The 20,103-nt window shown below is 45.2% G+C and overlaps 2 protein-coding genes across 2 annotated transcripts in view; one reads left to right on the top strand and one right to left on the bottom strand.

Annotated features, from left to right (window-relative positions):
- RXRG (retinoid X receptor gamma) overlaps nt 1–20,103 on the top strand; it is a 198,804-nt gene that overhangs the window by 28,427 nt on the left and 150,274 nt on the right. The gene's annotated exons all lie outside the window — the stretch shown is intronic.
- Nucleotides 1,195–19,039, bottom strand: LRRC52 (leucine rich repeat containing 52). The gene is made up of 2 exons (XM_001924879.4): nt 18,387–19,039; nt 1,195–1,943 (listed from the first exon to the last, which is right to left on the bottom strand). The coding sequence occupies exons 1-2, from the start codon at nt 19,006–19,008 to the stop codon at nt 1,618–1,620; spliced, it is 948 nt and encodes a 315-aa protein (XP_001924914.1). The 5' UTR covers nt 19,009–19,039; the 3' UTR covers nt 1,195–1,617.

Consider the following 20,103-nt stretch of genomic DNA (forward strand, 5'->3'; position numbering starts at 1 on the left):
CAGGTCAGGTGCTGGGCACTCGGTAAGGCCTCAGTGAATGGTGGCCGCCTCTGCCTGCCTGTCTGCCTCACTCTTTCATTTCTTTCAAGGCAGACACGATGAAACTTTGGTTAAGTGGCTAAGCATCTCTCAGGAAGGCAGCTCAATTTAAAGGAAAGGCAGTGACTGTTGTATAGCCCTAGTTATATCTAGTCACTTGTGATAGACCATGATGGAGAATGTGAGAAAAGGAATGTGTGTATGTGTGTTATACACACACACACACACACACACACACACACACATATATAAAACTGGGCCACTTTGCTGTACAGTAGAAATTGACAGAACATTGTAAATCAACTAAAATACAAAAAAAAAAAAAAACTTTAAAAATTCCCCCGCCCCCAAATAAAGGAAAGGACATGGACTTTGGGAGGCTGTGCTCCTGACCATCTGGATGAACTTGGTCAATTGTTTAACCTGTCTGGGCCTCAATTTTTCACTGTAACTAGTGTCATTCTAAACTAGGATTGTTGTGATTATGAGGTGAAATGTGACCACAGCCCATAGGAGTATTCCATTCATGTTTGTGCAGGTCATGGTGTTTGTCTTGTATTTCTCTCCATTCAATTCATATTTTTTTATATAATGATTTTTATTTTTTTCCAATATAGCTGGTTTACAGTGTTCTGTCAATTTTCTACTGTACAGCATGGTGACCCAGTTACACATACATGTATACATTCTTTTTTCTCACATTATCATGCTCCATCATAAGTGACTAGAGAGAGTTCCCAGTGCTACACAGAAGGATCTCATTGCAAATCCATTCCAAAGGCAATAGTCTGCATCTATTAACCCCAAGCACCCCATCCATCCCACTCCCTCCCCCTCCCCCTTGGCAACCACAAGTCTATTCTCTAAGTCCATGATTTTCTTTTCTGTGGAAAGGTTCATTTGTGCCGTCATTCACTTCATATTAATCCCGGCCCCCCTCTTCCCCCCAACTGCTGCTCTTCAAGGACAGATCTTAAATCCTGTATTTCTGGAGATCCTATTGTGGCTCAGTGGAAATGAATATGACTAGTATCCTTGAGGATGCAGGTTCGATCCCTGGTCTCGCTAAGTGGGTTAAGGATCCAGTGTTGCCATGAGCTGTGGTGTAGGTCATAAAAGTGACTTGGATCCTGCATTGCTATGGCTGTGGTGTAGGCAGGCATCTATAGGTTCAAATCAATCCCTAGCCTGGGAACCTCCATATGCTGCGGGTGCGGCCCTAAAAAGACAAAAAAAAAAAAAAATCTCATATTTTTTGTATCCCTGCCCGCAACACTTAGTTTAGGACATAGTAGGTGCTCATCAAACACAAGTTGGCCCATTTTGGGGGTAGCTTTCCTCAGCATTTAGAGGCATCCCACAGCTTCTCTAGACTTTGATCTACACTATCCTTCTGAGCTTGAGGAATCATCCTTGGGCTGGCTGAATGGCAAAGGACCAACCTGTGAAATGGCTACCAAAAGTTTTATTTTACTAATAGGGCCTAATCTCTAGGACAGTATTGAGGAGTGGAAAGGGGAGGGCAAGAGTGAAGGCAGGGAACCTGGGAAAGGCCCATCAGTCAGCAGCCCCTGGCCACTAAATCAGCTGAGGGAACCCATCGTGGCCTGAGTCCACCCCTCTTTGGAAAATCCGCCTGCTGACTTCTACTCTCTGCCCATGCTCGTCCTCAGCCTCGTCCTCGCTTGACTTGCGGCGGGCGTTCTGGTAGAGCACGGCGCACACGCCGGTCAGCCAGGCGGCCACGGTGCCCGCGGAGAAGATGCAGAAGCCGATGAGCAGCAGGAAGATGTAGTCTTGGCGATCCAGGTGTGTGATGCACATGTACCGGAGTGGGTTCCCCACCTGCGTGATGGGCCACCCTACCAACTCCGTGGGCTCCACACACGTGGCGTTTAGTTCATCTGTGAGGAAACACATAGCAGGCAGAGTGCTGAAACAGCAGAACTTCCAGGGTCCTGAGGCCAACAGGGACCTGGAGAGGCCGTCTGGACCCTCGAGACTCAGAGTGAGGTCTGCAAGCCAGCAGCATCAGCATTGCCTGGACCCAGTTAGAAATGCAGAACCTCAGGCATCACACCAAGGCCCCCTCAGTCAGAATCTGCATAGTAACAAGATCTCCAGGTGATCTCTAGGCAAACTGAGGTTTACAATGGTACCTGGACTGCTTTTTGCCCCAGGTTTAGCTTCATTCAGATCATCTCTTAAAAATGGGAAAGCTCTTTAAGGAATGAGAGACCTTAGCAAGAACTGGGAGGTTGGAAACTTAGGATCACCATGGAGTGTTGCAACTCCACGGACCTCCATGATGCTCGTCTTCTCTGTCTCCCCTTCCTCTTCATGACCCCTGCACCTCGTCCCTTTCCCTTCTTCCGTGCCTAAGCCCAGCCAGGGACCTCTAAGGCCACCCAAGGCCATCACATACCACTTAGGAGGGACAAGATTCTCTGGAAACTACTGTGTTCTCTGTTCCCCCAACCCCTAGCGGCCCCATCCACCCCCAACTGGAAGAAATCAGGGGGGAGCTCAGGGGAAAGAGACAGCCAATAGGGGAAGCAGTTCTGCTTCTCTGCACTGTTGTTGGCATCCTGGCTGATGACATGATCTTTAGTCCTTTTTAGCCACTGACTCAGCTGCCTGGATCCTTCTCTGAGCGCCTCCCCACACCAAGCACCATGGACCTCAGTATATAACAGAAAGCAAAGTGGACTCTGGAGCCAGGCAGACTAGGGTTCAAATCCACTGTCACTTACTAGTTGTGTAAATTTCAGCAGGATCTTTGATTCTGTCTCTGGATCCCATCGCCTCATCTTACAAAGAATGTTACCTCTTCTCAGGGTAGTTGAGAGGATTTAAAGCTATTGTACACAGAAGTGTACACAATACCTGGTGCATAATAGTTGCACAGGCTACTCAAAGTTCTGTCATCAGCCCAGCATTTTTCTAGTCCCATATACTCCCCCATGCTGATGTGAAGGTACCTGTGTGTGCTGTCCAGGTGACTATATCCAGCAGGCATTAGATAAATGAGCTTAAATTCAGGGTTGAGATCAGGGCTTGAGACAGCTATGAGCAAAATCATAATAGCAGCTAATATTTACTGAGTTATGTCTACAAGCTACGTGATATACAAATGTTACCGCATTTAATTTTTATAACAGTGTCAACACTCATTATCATCCTTGTTTTACACATAGGGAAATGGAGACTCAGGTTTCCTAACACGAAGGTTCTAGATCTCTGGCAGGGTCTAGGCAGGGGACGGGAGACAGAAAACCCAGACTGAGCTATCTGAGCTTGGGTTGCAGAAGTGGGAGACATAGAGAGGCTAGTGCAGGGGCAGGGTGGGGGGAAGTTCCCCTAGACTCTGGACTACATGAAGCCACTAATAACCTTGGTGACCAAGGAAGCAAGGGCAATCAGGTTTAGACTGGAGCTAGAAGCAGGAGGATTAGAGAGAGGAATACAGAAGTGAGCTGATTGGGGAGAGGTGTCTGTGTGGCTGGAGAGGGCTGTCCAGGCTGAGCACTAAGTGCTCGCCAAGCTGGACACAATTCCCCGCACCCTGCTTCTGGGTCGGTGCACCTACAGTGATGTCATTTGTTGCTGTCAGGAAGATGGCCTGAAGTCTGTGATGCTGAAGAGGAGGTTGTCACCATGGGAGGGGAGTCCAGCATGGGGGCTGCCCCAACTGCTGGCAAAGATCACAGGGGAAAGGAGAGGAAGAAGCCCCTTTCTAGAATGATGTGGGACCCGAGGGAGAGATCTCAAGTAGAAAGCAAGGGGTGGGGCCTTGAGCCTCCATCTCAGGTTGCTGTCAAGAGGAGGGCACGCAGTTACACAGCAAGACCTGTCTCTTGTCAGCCCGGTTGAAGGGCTTTGCCAGGAGGTCCAAGAAGGGGGCTAGTGAGAACTGTCCCTGCAATCTTTAGGAATTCTAGCAAGGGTGGGCTTGGTCCCCTGCAATCTGCCAGAGACCCCACATGGGACTAGGCAAAAAAGATGTATTTGAGAAAGGAAAACGTAGGATTCTGAGGATATGGAGCGTGCCTTGGGGTGTCTAGAGAGGTTTTATCTCTATTTTTAAAAAGATTAGGCTTTCAAACTGGGACTTGGGCGGCAGAGATGAGACTAAACATTAAACGCATATTTCCCCATTTTGGAGCATTACCTTGAAAGGAGCAATTAGACAGTGATTTTAATGCATTGTTAGGCTGCTTTTAAGTGAGGGACGTGGGTGGCTCAGTGGGGAGGGTTTTTCTACTGCTGCATTCCCCCCTACCCTCTCCCCCTTCATTGCCTGTCACCGCCAAGGTGTGAGCTCTCCGCCACATCTAGCAGATCTCTTTCCACCCATCCCCAGTTTCCCAGCCCTGGACCATTCCACACTCTCCTGCCAGATTTCCCTTCTGCAAACTCAGCTCTTCCCGGGCACACTCTGGCTCCAAACCCTTCTCTGACTCCCCTGCAGGGCTCAGAATAACATCCAGACCACCATGGCCCGATATTCAGCATCCTCAGCGTCTGCAGCCTCCTACATTTCCCACCTTACTTTTCATCCTCCCAATTGAACTACCTATTACTCCTTGATAACATCGCTCCCTTATTTGTAGCTAGCTTTGTTACACTGATCTTTCTTTCTTTCTTTTTTTTTTTTTTTTTTGTCTTTTTGCCATTTCTTGGGCCGCTCCCGTGGCATATGGAGGTTTCCCAGGCTAGGGGTGGAAGCAGAGCTATAGCTGCCAGCCTACACCACAGCCACAGCAACACAGGACCTGAGCTGCATCTGAGACCTATAACACAGCCCATGGCAATGCTAGATCCTTAATCCACTGAGCAAGGCCAGGGATTGAACCCAAGTCCTCAGGGATACTAGTCGGGTTTGTTACCGCTGACCCAGGATGAGAACTACCCCCGTCCCTTACTTTTAATCCTTCTATGTTCCTCTAATTAAGGTATATTTTTGTCAGCGGGTTTTGCTCTTCATCCAATCTAGCAAACTTTGTATTTTAATGAGTCCATTAACATTTAACGTTAGGCTGATATATTTGGATTAACTATTTGTTTTCCATTTGTCCCACTTTTAAAATGACTCTATTCCTTTACTTTGTTCCCTCTATTATTTCATCTCCTTTTCTTTAACTTATTAGTTATGCATTCTTTCCCTGGCCTGGTATGATGACTTTAGAATTTATTGACCCATCTATTCGACCTGGGGCGTCTGATACGTGCTAAGCACCATATAAAGTGCTTTACAAAATTAAACACTACTCTTGAGCACCCACTTGAGTAGTTTTAATTACTCTCATTCTACAGAATGAATAAATTGTTCAACAATTATTCCCTCTCTGTCTTTCTTGATCTTCTTGCCTCTGACAAAATGCTACGAGGTACTCTTGTGTGCACTGTGCACTACACAATCCCAGGGCTTTCATTCACATTGCAAACAGGTGACTAAACCCCATTTTATCCCTTTCTCAGCTCCACTTCATGGGTGCAGGGCTTTTGCCCCAGTTAAAGTGCCTGAGTACAATTACAGGTATCATTAATATTTAAATTCTTCCTGCGAATAGTTCCTAAGGAAACAAAAAACTACTCCTTTATTTAGTTCCTCATGTGCCACATTGCTCACAGGTGGAAAACCTGTGTGCCAAAATCACATGCATTGAGGAGTAAGAGTTTCTGGAGCCCAGAATCACACCTGTGAGTGCAGGATCCCAGCAAGCCTTCCTTCAGAAAACCAGGCTGAACCCAGTGCTTTTAAGAGGAATTGTTCATTTCTTTTAATTTAAAAATTTTTTTCTTTGTTAAATAAGTGCAGTTGATTTACAATGTTGTGCCAATTTCTGCTGTACAGAAGTCTTTCTTCTCTTGGTCTGCAGAAGTGACCACAGTTCTGGGGTTTGTTTGGCTCCCCAGGGGAGCAGGCTGCTCTGAGCCTGCTGGCCAGTGTGTGGTTGGAAGAGGTGGCCATGTGGTGGCCACGTAAAAGGAGAGTATGGAATGTGGACAATTCTTCCTCAGTTACATTTCAACTACCCCTCAGAGGACAAATACAACTTTTTTTTTTTTTTTTTTAATTTTAACGACCACAGCTGCAGCATATGAAAGTTCCCAGGCTAGGGGTTGCATCCAAACCTCAGCTGCCAGCCTCCACCACAGCCACAGCAACACCAGACCTGAGCCACTTCTGTGACCTATGCCACAGCTTATGGGCAATGCTAGATCCTTAACCCCCTGAGCAAGTCTGGGGATTGAACCCATATCCTTAAGGCTACTATGTTGGATTCTTAACCTACTGAGCCACAACGGGAATGCCGGGCAACTACCACATTCTGTCGGCTTAAGCACTTTGTCATCGAGCTTCAACTTGGAGTCCAGAGAAAGGTCTAATTCCCCCCATTTCTCCTTATTAGGCCCTTGCCTGCCTGAACATCATTAGATGCTCAGTACTTTGTCTTTTTCTTAGTTTTTTCTCCAGCTATATTATGTGTTTGTCAAGGAAGTGTATTTACCACCTATTCACTAGCCTGCCTCCACCCACTAGATGATGAACTTCATGAAGACATGGATTTTTTCCCCTGTTGTATCCCCAACACCTAGAATAGCCCTTAACATATCATAGAGCTCAAAGTATGTTTGTCAAATGCGTTAAATATTATTTGTTATTAATGCTCCCTGGGGTCAATGTCATTGACATTAATGCTCTGCAGGAGGGAAGGAAGCCTGGGGAGGCAGAAGACCATAGGTGGTCCGGCTACCCTCCTCTTGGCCAATACCAATCCCTGCTTACCTTGTGGGAGTTTGGGGTCGGGGGAGGGGATTCAGTGAGCTAAGGGGTGTGAACTCCTGGAGGAGGCAAGAACAGATGGTCTCCAGGGCCAAATGCGGGCTAAGTCTCCAGCTGTCCTCAGGGACTGCAGAGAAGGAAATGAGGGTAGGGGCAGTTGGGGATGGGTGTGAGGATGCAAATACTGCAGGCGTGATGTCAAATGGTCTTTACTCTTATTCCCCAGTTACTGTTTGAGAGCCCCTGTTTGTTCACCTTTGTATCCCTGGTGCCTGGCACAGAGAGGAGGCTGGATAAATATCTATTGAATATATACAGGAGAGTATTGAACACATACAGGAGAGAATGAGTGGATTCTCAGGCTGATCTCATACAGCAGTTCTTAAACTCTTGAGTTTTGGCCTTGCTGTCTATGACCTGCTCCCAATTAGAGTTTGAAGGGATCGCTATTATATTATGCTGTACTGTGGGTGGCCAGAAGAGTGGGCTTCTGAGAGGGGAATCTAGATTGCACCATGTCACAGCCCAACACCACCAAAGCCAACTGGTCAGCAAGGCCCCTTCTTAAACGCTCACGCATGGTTCTCTGAGCATCTAGTCCTGGCACTGGGATCCACTTTTGTCTACCTCAAGTTCCTTTTTTATATCACCCAGCTATCTTCCCTTGATAGCATGAATCAGGGTCCAGCACCTGCAATCATCCATCCTGCTGCCTGTTTTTGTAAATAAAGTTTTATTGAAACTCAGCCATACCCGTTCATTTATGTCTTTTCTATGGCTGCTTTCATGCTACAAATCAGAGTGAGTAGTTGCCATAAAGACCCACAAAGCCTAAAATATGTGTTATCTGACCTTTTATAGAAAGAGTGTGCTGACTCCTGGTGTAAAGCATCCTTGGCTTAGAATGATCTGGGCTTGGGCAGTACAGTTCTTATCTGATATAATTTTTTTTCCTTGGATAAAGAGTTCGTGTTTTGGTAAAGGTTAAACCTCAGTCATAGATTCTTGGAACATTATAGGAATGACCTTGAAATCCAGCAAATTCAACCTGCTTATCCCTGTGCTTTAAGGGTGCTTTAGGCTACAGGACTGGTTTTTTCCTTTTATTTTTCTGCTAGGCCAGGGATCTGAACCCACACCACAGCAGTGACAATACTGAATCCTTAACGTGCTGAGCCACCAGGTAAGTCCTGCAGGACTTTTGTTTGTTTGTTTGTTTGTTTGTTTTAATAAGCGGTTGTTTATAGGCAAGATTTAGAGGTGGAAAGCTCCCCCCTACACACACACCCTTTCCCTCACAATACTCCTCATGTGCTTGTCAGTACCCAGGATTCTGTCAGCAGAAGATAGAACCTTTCATTCCAATGATAAAATAAGGTTTAAAGTGTAAAGTCCTCCGAAAAAATAAAGCCAATGACTTAAGCTTTATCCTTTGGAACCCCTGCTCCTGCTTTTCCTGAGAAGGTTTTGGAGAGGAGCCAGCTGGATCACTGGCCTGGGGGATAGTATCAGGCAGTTCTCAGAAACTAAGGGGAAAATGAAGCTTGCCCTCAGTTCAGCCTAGAGTTGGACCTGCTGAAGTTGGACCCATCTTCTCAGAAAAACCCAGATAGCAGACAGTGAAGTGCCATCTGCGAATCACAGATCATGTCATTTCTTGGCTCAGAACCCTTTTCTGACTTCCTAGCACATTGAGAATAAAATCAAAAGCGTCTCCATGACCTGTAAGTCCTATATGATCTGGTCTCTGATTTTTTTTTTACCTCATTTCTTTGGCTTCACCATGCTTCCGCTTTCGCCTTCCACTATATTGAGCTCATTCTACCCCGGGGCCTTGGCATGTGCTCTTCTGCCCAGCAAGCCTCACATCACGTTTCCACTGTTTCCCCTCACTATTCAGTTCTATGTTTTTCTTGCTTGCTCCTTCAGTATGTTGGCACTCCCCAGAGCTTCTATTCTGACCTTGTTACCCGCTCCTTCTAAATACTTTCCCTGGCTGATCTCATCCTTTGTGTGGTTCTGATGATTACCAGTGAGCTGATGATGTCCAAACACATATTTTATTCTCTATTCTGAATTTCAGGTCAGAACATCCAAATACCTCCTGGCTCACAAAGACCTCCCACTCAACACGTTCAAATGGGACTTGGCTTCTCCCCTAACCTCCTCACAGCCCCTCCTCTCAGTGAACCCCTCCTCTCAGTTGTCCAAGCCAAAGCCTTGGAGTTATATTTGATTTTTCCCTTTTCTTTATTTTCCACATCTCATTGAATTTTAATTCACTCAATAAGTATTTATTGAGCATTTTCTCTGTGTCTGAATCTTCCTGAAGATTCTGACCTGTTCTTTGCTCTTATAGACCTTCCTGTCTATTAGGGAAGACAGATGTTAAATTAATACAAATAGATTAATTACTTAGAGTTGAGCTAGGAGTCACAAAGGGAGCTTGGAGAACTATGAGAGGGTCTAGTTCAGTGCCAAGTCCTATTGCTTCCATCTTCTAAACAGTTCCTTCTGACCTGTCTGTACCTCTCCATCCACACTGCTGCCATAAGCTGCCATTCTTTCTTGCCTGAATGCCTGCAAGAGCCTCTAAGCCCTGCATCCCTCTTGCCTGCCTTCCAAAACTTCTCAGGATATACTGCATGTTCCCTACGAAGTCATTCAAAAGACCTTCACGGCTGGACCCCTTTCTCTTCTTCCAGATGCATCCATGCTTTGCTAGATCACTTTTAGGTTGAGGAATTTTCCATCTCTAGAGATGGGGAAACCGGGTTTGGCTGCTTTGACCAGCCTTGCTCTGCCTCCTTTCAGGGGCCTGAGTGATTAGAGGGTAACCATGATAGAGGTCTGGCATTTCTCAGCTTGAGGGAAATTTGGATCACCCAACCTCAGACACCCCAAGTTGGCTGAGTTAGAGAGTGTGTGAGAATCACCCAAGATCCTTTCCAGGCTTGTCACCCCCATCCCTTCTGAAATTTTTTGGATGGCTTAGGGATCACTGACCCAGTCACACCCTCTTAGCCCCCTCATTGCCCTCATGAGACTGCTTCCCTGGCTCGCAGCAGAAAGGAGCCACAAAGCCAGGGTGGTTATGACAAGGTAGGAGAGATGCTAACAGAGCAGTTGACAGCTTTGGAAAGGTCTGCTCTCCAGCTCTTCCCTTTTTTGGCATCTGGTCTTTATTGCAATTTCCCTGATGGAGGAGATGGGTTAGAATTAATAGTGGAAGAGTGTGAGGACCTGAATTCATTCTGGAAATCTAAGTTTTGGCACAGTTGTAGATGACTTTGTACTTGGTGGGTTGAAATGGGGCCATTATCCTATTACAGCAGCCTTGAATACAGGATGAAATAGCCTCAGAATGAAACTAAGATGTTCTCTGCTCAAAATGCCCTCAAAATGACTTGGACCTGAAACAGCACATGACCCAGCCCATCTGCTCCCTGCAAATGCCCCTGAGAGGCTTTGTCCCCTAGTCTTGGTGGTACTCCTGCCCAGACTCCTCTTTTTAATTGGTGGGCCCCAGCATTGGGCTTGTCAAGCAGGACTGCTTAAGGACTATAATTTAAGGGCTGACACAGAGGGACCCTCTGTCCTGAAAATATCCCCATGTTTAGGCTAGTAGCCTGTCACTTTCTGAATTCTCACTGTTACTGGTTGTTCCCTGTTGCATTGCAAATGCCCCTTGAATGAGACATATCAAAATATTATTAGCCACTAAATTCTCAATGCAAATCAATTTATTCACCCATTATAACAGCTACTGTAGATCTAGAACCCAGACCTTTATCACAGGGTTTCTCAAAATGTGGCTTAAGAAGCACCTGTCCCCACAGCTCACTGAGTCATCATCTCTGGCTTATTGTGCTCACTAGCATTTGAGAACCACTGGTTGAGTAGGCCAGGTCTGGGAGGATGTCCAGGGCACTGAGTCCCTGGGGGTGCAGGCATTGTTCTAGTCCAGGAGAGGGTGCTTAAGATAAGTTGGGGAGAAGTGCAGGAGTTAAGAGGTTATATGTCCTAATTGTGTGACCACAGCCCTCACATCCAGGGACACCTGTACCTCGGCACTGACCCATCTTGTACTTGCTCATCTGGGACTCTGCCTGCTGACCACTGCTCTCCTCTTTCTTCATCTAAGTACATCTTGTCTTTTTTTTTCTTTTTTTTTTTTGGTCTATTTTTGCATTTTCTAGGGCTATACCTGTGGCATATGGAGGTTCCTAGGCTAGGGGTCCAATTGGAGCTGTAACCTCCGGCCTACACCACAGCCACAACACCAGATCTGAGCCACGTCTGCAGCCTACACCACAGCTCACGGCAATACCAGATCCTTAACCCACTGAGCAAGGCTAGGGATTGAACCCGCAACCTCATAGTTCCTAGTCGGATTCGTTAACCACTGCGCCACGACGGGAACTCCTTGTCTTTCTATTTAGGTCCATAGACTGCCAAATGGAAGGGGCCTTACAGAGTATCTAATCCTATTCCCTTATTTCAGAGACAAATGAGACTCAGAGAAGAAGTGACTTGTCCCTAATCACACATTGGCATTCTTGGAACCAAACTTCCTGGCTTTCAGCTGCATTTTCTCTCTCCTGTATCCTAGATTGTCTTACATAAAGCAGGAATCATAACTTTTTTCCCTGTGATAAAGCACCCGGCATGATAATACGATGTCGTATACATAATCAACATAACAATAAATGTTTCAGGAGTTCCCAAGGTGGCTCAGCAGAAACGAATCTGACTAGTATCCATGAGGACGTGGGCTCAATCCCTGGCCTTGCTCCTTGGGTTAAGGTTCCAGCGTCACTGTGAGCTGTAGTGTAGGTCACAGACATGGCTCGGATCTGGCATTAGTGTGGCTGTGGCATAGGACAACAGATACAGCTCCAATTTGACCCCTATCCTGGGAACTTCCATATGCCACAGGTGCAGCCCTTAAAAGACAAAAAAACCAAAAAACCAAAAAAAAACAACCCCCCAAAACAAAAACAAAAACAAAACAATAAATGTTGCAGAGTTCAATGGCCTCTGATGTGCCAGATAGTAAGGAAATATCATGGCATGGGAGAAAACATTGAACTTGGATGTCAGAAGGTCTCCATGCTGGTCTGGCCACTTATCTGTGAGGAGGCTAGATTATAAAGTTCCAGCCTAAGCATCCGATATTAAAAGGCTTTTTAGTTGTGGGCCCCAGCCAATATGGTTGCCTTTAGCCATACATATGGCTATTTAAAAAATTGAAATGACATAAAATTACAAATTTAGTCCCTCAGTTATACTAGCCTAATTTCTAGAGCTCAATAGCCACATGTGGCTAGTGGGTACTTATTGGTCTTCAGAGATTTAGATAATTTCTACAGCTATAGAAATTTTGCTGGACTGTGAGGGTGAAGGGGAGGTAGGAAACCAGGGTGGTTATGTCCAGGAGCTTAGAGCTGCATGAGTTTTTGAGAGCATTCTCAGAAGGCACCTGACCCTGTCCTGTTAGGGAGCTCTATCCTGGGAAGAGGTGAATCTCCATGCTCACCTTCAAATAGCATTAATGGCTGGAAAATTCCAGTTCCAGCCAGGAATTGGTCCTCTTATTTGCTGACCTGTGTCAAAAAGGAAATGGAATCTGTGGATCTGTTTTAACTCCGTATTGATCAGAGCATCCAGGCAACTAACACATTTCGGCCCACCTCCATTTCCGCTCTGATTTTTGTGTCTGGAAAATGAATACACCAGCTCTTTGAGGACTAGGCAATTTTCAGTGCATCTGATGAGTAATATCTTTGGAGGGTTTCCTTTGGTGAAGACTTTTGATAATAGCACCAAAAATCCTGTTTTGGTATTCCTATTTGCTGAAGCCGTGTGAGGAAATAAGATGACTAAGAGACAGCCTCCCCTACAGCCCCTCTGTGGGGGATGAATTTGGCCAAGGTCTGACATAGTACTGCTGTCATATCTTTTGTTTAAAGACCTCTCCACTTTTTTTACTGGGCCTTGGCTTCCTTCAAGGTTCCCTACCATTGCAGCATTAATCTTAGCTAATTGTATTTCCCAAAAATTGATTCTTCCCTCTGATCTGAAAGCCGATAAAAGCTTAAGGGCATTTGTGTTATTCGGTCCAGGAACTTATGAAAATATTCAGTGTCCTCTTCAAGACTGGGGCACTTTTGGGGACCCAGAAGGGTGAATCTTCAATGGGTAACTTTAGCCCAATAGTAGGCAGGGGATGGGGAGGTCCTGGGGCAAAAATACTGCTCAGTACTCTTCAGATGACAAAATTGCTATGTAGGTGACTTCTTTCTCCCAAGGCCAGGTCTGCCCCATTGCTGAATGGACCTCTTACCCCAGTCCCTTGAAAAATTCTGCAGGTCCACAACTGTTTCTGGAAGTGGGGCTCCTGTCTCTCTCTCTCCTTTAATTTTTATACCTGCGGCATATGAAAGTTCCCAGGCCAGGGACTTAATCTGAGCCACAGCTGCAACCTGAGCCACTGCAGATGGATTCTTAACCCACTGTATCACAGCAGGAACTCCATGGGGCTTCTCTTTAAGACAGAACTTCAGTTCCAGATTCAGATGATTTAGGAAGAACCACCTTGCTGCTGCTGGCCCAGCCCTGAGTCTCATGGCCCTGGCTGAGACCAAGCCTTGATTTGGGCTTCTGATTTTGTTCCCCAGAGTCTGAACTACTGTATTCATAACTCAGCCATAACCAGCTCCCTCTGGAATTTCCTCTGTTCCATTTTCTCAGGGATTGGAGTCCTGGGACCTGCTGCTCACCTTTGCATTTCCTATCTATATCCTCACCTGCTTCTATACAGTCATGTTTCCTGGACAGGGTACACTGTCCTCCAATACCACGGAGGCTTCCTGAAGTCCACTGCTTGTCCCAGGGACCCCCTGACTGATGTCTGCTACTCTCTTAGTATCCTGTGTCTTTTCTCCATCTTCCAACCATTGGTTTATTGAATGTTTAGGGTGTGTCAGGCTTAATGCTAATAGCAGTTCACAAATGTTCTCAGTTCATCCTTATAACAGCCCTAGACAGGTTGGTTCTATAATCGTACCTGTCTGAAAGATGAAGAAATTGAAATGTGGAGAGGTTAGGCAAACTGTCTGTTGTCCTATAGATACTAAGTGGCAGGGCTAGGGTTATAATCCAGATCTGTTTCATTCCAGAACCTGAGCTCTTAACACTGTGCTCTCCAGACTGCACAGTGGCCGTCCTTCATCATTTGCATCCAAGACAGGCTGTCCTAAGTGCTTGCTGCACCCCAATAGACATATGCTCATCTCTTTTGCCCTGCTCTGTCCAGTGGGGTTAGTTGTGTTGTGCCTAAATGGACCATGGGACACATATGGTGTAGATGATCCACAGTCATATGAGTCTCCATACATATCCCCCAGCTCTTTGGCTAGTTACCTCCATGAGCACTTGTTTGGCACATAATAGCCACTCGACAAATATACAACTGTATGAATGGATGAACTGAGTGATAGCATGGAAGTCCCTTACTTCACTGCCTTGCTTTTTAAGGGGTCTCTATACTGGAATTCTGCTCTCATGCTGACCTCGATACTTTACTGCAGGCCAAATCTCCCAATACTAAGGTTCAGTATCTCCCTGGGTCTAAAAGGAAACCTATCTTTAAGTTGGGTTTTCCTTTCTAAACAAGCAGGTTCTTCAGCTTATTTCATAGAAATTCTTCTCTATCCTGAAATTGGGGTATAAGGGGAAGCGACGTGTAGACTGCATTCTAGAACATGCCAAAGATTACCATTTTGATAGAACATGAGCTAAAGGTTGACAGTTCAACCGGAGTGTTTGTAAATGGCAAAAATATTTCCACCTAACAGAGACATGAATCATCATATGAGAGTCATGTGAAACAAATATCTTCCATTATGTTGAGTTCTGGCTAAAGGGCAAGAGAAGTATCTGATGAATTTTATTGCGTGTGTGTGTGTCAGTGTCTGTTCATATGCTAGTGCATATCCGTATATTTAATGTGAATGTGCGCCATGTGTATGTATTACATATGGGTAAGTGTGAGTGTGAGTGTATTACATGAATGAGTGTGTACGTAAGTAAGTATGTATATATGTATATGGCATGTTTGTGTGGATATAGCCTTGTGTTTGTTTATGTACATGCATGTACATGTGTTTGCATGTGTGTTTATGTGTATGTTTGCATGTGTGTGGGGGAGGAGGGAGAACCAGACTGAATAAGATGAAAAGGTGAGAAAACACTGAAGTTAGGTTTATTCTTTTAGAGTTTGGGTAGATTGGGGTGAAACCCTGGTTTGTAAGGGAAGGACGGGCATATTATAATGAGTTTAAGATGGCTTGGGCTTATTACTCAATGGAAATGATTTTGTGTGAGTTCCAAGTATAGCCAGATAGGAAATAAAGCTGAAATTTAGATGCTGTGACCATATGTTTATAACATGAGTTATATTTATAACTAAAGTGCCTTATTGGATCGCAGTTATTGTGTAATTTGAGAATTTAAGAGTTAGTAATCACATGAAAAAGATCTGAATTTGAAATCATTTTCTTGCCATTTAGTAGCTGTGTGGTTTGCGGTGAATCAGTCTATTTTATCAATCATAGGATGGGGTTAAAAATACCCATCCTAGCCTCTTCCACAATCCTAGGCACAAAATTTAAGAGTTGGTGTGACATTCAAAGTAAAGAAAATGAGACAGCGTGTGTAAAAATACTTCAGCAGCTGCAAAGCTCAATACAAAGATAAATTGGTCTATGTCTGGTCTAGGGCTCACTGATGATTTTAAGAGATTATAATAGTGAACTTGAGCAGTGAGACCATATTGCTGCATGAAGTAGCCTGTGGAGCTTCCTCTAGGCCAACAAATAGCAGAGGGAGATGAGCAGATAAGCAAGTGTGTGTGTGTCAGGGTTGGGGGGCATCCCATTGGCTAGTGGAGGAAAGTTCTGTCTGCCTCAGAAAACAGATTCTTCATTCATGAGGAGCTTATGAGCTTGACAAGATGGATACCCACTTCTGAGGTTTTTGAAAACAGGTAGTAAAATGGACATGGCTTATAATCTGACTCAATCCTAGATGGAATTGAGTCAAGGAATCCAAATCAGTTAGCCTGAAAATTCTGAGAAGATACAACTTGATAAGCACAATTCTGATTAAGGCAGATTTGATGGGAGGTAAAGTGGTAGGATTAGGGATTGGGGAAGAAGTCACACTATTTGACACTTGTCATCTAGGTAGGGGTCCTCTGGGCAGATTGGTGGTTTCTGCTCAAGGAAGATGAGTATGTATAGTGGGAAGGGGAAAGATAAAGTGATGCTTTTTCACAGGCTAGTTACATGAACATGACGGGGAGAATCCCATTTGGGAACCACATTTAATACATGAGAACGATTAACACTGACCCTCTTTAGAAAGCTTTCTAGAAACACTATAATGCACCAGTCATTGAGAAAAGTAGAAGACATCACTGGAAAGGCAAGGCAAGCCATCCCAAAAACTGCTCCTGTATTCTTTTATGATTAGTACTGTTAGGAAAATGGTCTTAGCGTTCCCATTATGGCTCGGCAGTAATGAACCTGACTAGTAACCATGAGGATGCAGGTTTGATCCCCTGGTCTTGCCCAGAGGGTTAAGGATCTGGGGTTGCTGTGAGCAGTGGTGTAGGTTGCTGACACGGCTCGGATCTGGTGTTGCTGTGGTTGAGATATAGGCCACAGCTATAGCTCAGATTTGACCCCTAGCCTGGGAACTTCCATATGCCATGGGTGCAGCCCTAAAAAGGAAAAAAAAGAAAATGGTCTTTTGGAAGACAAACTTATGGTTACCAAAGGGGAAAGGAGTGGAGTGGGATAAATTAGGAGTTTGGGATTAACTGATACACTCCACTGCATATAAAATAGGTAAACAAAAAGGACCTACTGTATAACACAGGGAACTATATTCTGTACTGAAAAAGAATTCTTTTTCAGTTTTAGTCCATTACAGGTTATTATAATATAATATAATAACCTGTAATGGAATAGAATCTGAAAAAGAGTGTCTACATATCTGAATCACTTTGCTGTACACCTGAAACTAACATAGCATTGTAAATCAACCATTTTTCAATAAAAAAGAAGATGGTCTGACAAAGCATACTCCTTCTGATTTATTCTAATTCAAGTTGAAGTGCCTGGCAGCAAGGCCAGGTGCCCAGCACACGAAATTTAAGCAAACACTTACTCTCAGCGCTGCCTTCAATTTTGCTTCCTAGAAGCCTCGCTGGCTTTACCATAGTTCAGCCCCTGCCTCGAAAACATTTTAAGACCTTCCCATTGGAAAGCTAAGAGGGCTCATTTTTCTTGCTGTCACCACCCAGGTTCCTCTCCCTCAGTGCCTCTGAAAGTCTCTCATTTTGGTCAGGAATCCTACTAGAATATCGCCGTATAGGCAATATTTCATGGTGAAAACTTCAGTCAAACTTTTGTGCAGCTGGTGTATGCAAATATTGTCAAAAACCCTCAGGAAAGGCCCTAAAGTCATGACTCCGATAGGGTTTAATTACGTCAGTGGCTCCAGGCTTTCTGGGAGGGGTTATGTCACATTTCTCTGAAGCTCTGACTTCCCCGGCAGAAAGTGATGCTGCTGGAGTGGGGGAGTTGAAGGATGAGGATGAGACAGTACAGTCTCTGAAAAGAAGAGGGGGTGAGGCACCCAAGTGGCCTGGGGACCATGGCAGGGGGTGGGGATGGTGGATAGGGTGGCAGCAAGTAGCTTGGAAATTTACCAGGTAAGATTTGAATCTGCCTGTGAGATGGGACTCTCCCTGCTTGACACATTCTCCATTCATTCATACCATTCTCACCTTGTGAGGTTAGCATATGAAGACAAAGGAAAAATCAAAAGCCTTCTCCTCTCCTCCCTCTCCCATTCATACCCAGAGAGCTCAGATGCCCCTGCTCTGTCTCTATTGAAAATTTCCTTCTCTATATCATACTAGGGGATTTTCTACTGGCTATGAATGACTGAATTACTTTTAGACCCTGCTAAAATTCATTCACTGAATTAAACAGATTAAAATCATTTACCAATGGAATACAGTGTCCCTGTATTTGTCACTTTGCAGTAACACTGCTTTATCATTTCCACACATATCATTTTATGTTGCCATGGCAACTCTGTATGTTTGGTAATACTATTGTCCCCACTTTATGGATCAGGAAACTGAGGCTCAGAGAAATTGTGACTTCCTCAAGGGCAGCCACTTAGTAAATGCTGAGCATGGGGGTAGAACTCAGCTCTTTGGATGGCTATTCTGGAACTTTTCCTACTGATCCTTATTGCCTCTCCAGTCAGCTCACGGATGGATCCTGGAGAGCAATAAGCAATAAGAATGCTTTCTTCAAATCTGGGTGCCCCCTCCAAAAAAAAAAAAAAAAGAATGCTTTCAATTTGCTTTCCCCAGCTTTTCCTCCCATTCTGACCATCTTTAACTTCACCTTTTCTGGAACCAATTCCTCTTATGCCGTCACATCCTCATCCCCATACCCAATTAAGTCCTCACCTGGATGGTTCAGATGGGACACTATTAAGTAGATGGTGAAGTCCAGGAAAGAGCAGTTGCATTTCCAAGGGTTTCCACTCAGATACAGGGTCTGGAGTGTTATGAGGTTTTGGAAAGCAGCATGGTCCAAGGTCTGCAAGCCGGTATTTCTGAGGTCCAGGTATCTCAACGAGCTGGTGTTGGCAAAAGTGTACTTATTAAGTGATAACAGATGAGGGTTGTTGGAGATATTCAGCTGCACCAGGTTGCTGAGCACGGAGAAACTGTATGGGGAGATCAAGGTTAGATTGTTGAAGCTGAGATCAAGGTAGATGAGTCTGAAGACCCCGACGAAGGTATAATCCATCACCTCCTGAATCAGGTTATTCCGACAGTCCAAATAAACAAGGTCACTGAGGAGTCCTAGATTCATCGCTGGCAAAAAACGGATGCTGTTATTATTCAGGTACAGCCTCCGGGTGTTCAGGGGTATGTCAGAGGGGTATTCAGTTAACTGTAGCCCTGTGCAGATCACTTCCTGGGCTTGACACTGGCAATTATTTGGACACTTTGAGCCTGATACCAGTCCCATTCCAAAGGAAAAGAGTAACCACCCAGGCCCAGGGCCTGAAGTAAGGGACATAGTAAGAAGCCGCAACTACCCTCCTTCCACTTTCCTGCTGGGCGGGGCGGTCACTGTCCCTCTGATCAGAGGGCTGATGAAGGGCGGGGCGGGGCGGGGGAGGGGCGCTGGAAAGAACCGTAACACTCCAGCTTTGTGCAAAGCAATTTTCCATTACAGGAGAACCGAACAGAAGTTGAAACGCGAGGCCCAGTGCCCCGCCACCCGGCTTGGTGGCTCTGCTCACTCCCAGACTGCCGCTGGAAGCCTGCCAGCTTGGCGGCTTTAAAAGGTCTCACCCTTTCCCTTCGTTTGCAAGTCAAGGGGAGCCAGGGGAGAGCCACATGACAGTGAGGTTGCCAGTTGACACCTTTGTGATGTCAGCAGCCTCTGGAGACTGCCTGGCGGAGGGAGGGAGAAGTCCTGACACTTCTGGGTGGTATGGGGGTGTTTTGTGTAACTCGGTAAGCCGGCTGTCCTTGGGGGAGTTGGGGCCTGCATCGTGGGGCTGGGGGCACAGCATGAGCTCCCTGTGTGTGTGTGTGTGTGTGTGTGTGTGAGCTCCCAAAGGAGGTGCAGTGGATTAGGTTAGATTGGACCTCCTAATTCTAATATGCAGGTCCTAGAGGGATCATGGAAATCTCCAGTTCGACTGCTTTTTTTTTTTTAAACACTGATTTGAGAAGTAACCTGTTGGAAGTCAGTTCTCAGTGTGGGGCTCTTCCTTGGGTATTGCATTTAGATAGGTGCCATTTTTTTGGTGTTTTCTGGAGAAGATGGGAAAGAGATGGGAGCTCCTTTAGAAAGCAGGCAGAGGAGATGCCTGAATACTCTTAAGATTGTATTTCCAGTTTGCAAACAACCTGGTCTGCATCTGGAATATACTAGTATTTAAAAACCTTTTGAACCAGTATGATAAGATACTCCCCCTGAAACAAAACCCAAATGTATAAAAAGAAAATCTGCAATGATATGAACTATTTGTTACCATTTGTATCCTAGGACTTTAAAAACAGTGAGTACCTCACTAGTGTTTCTAGTTTGAGTTTATATCATTAGCTACCTGAGGGATGATGGGAAGGGTCGGAGGGAAGGATGGAAATTCTGAAAGCTTGA

Source organism: Sus scrofa, chromosome 4 (genome assembly GCF_000003025.6).
Source record: "Sus scrofa isolate TJ Tabasco breed Duroc chromosome 4, Sscrofa11.1, whole genome shotgun sequence".
Taxonomy (NCBI): Eukaryota; Metazoa; Chordata; class Mammalia; order Artiodactyla; family Suidae; genus Sus; species Sus scrofa.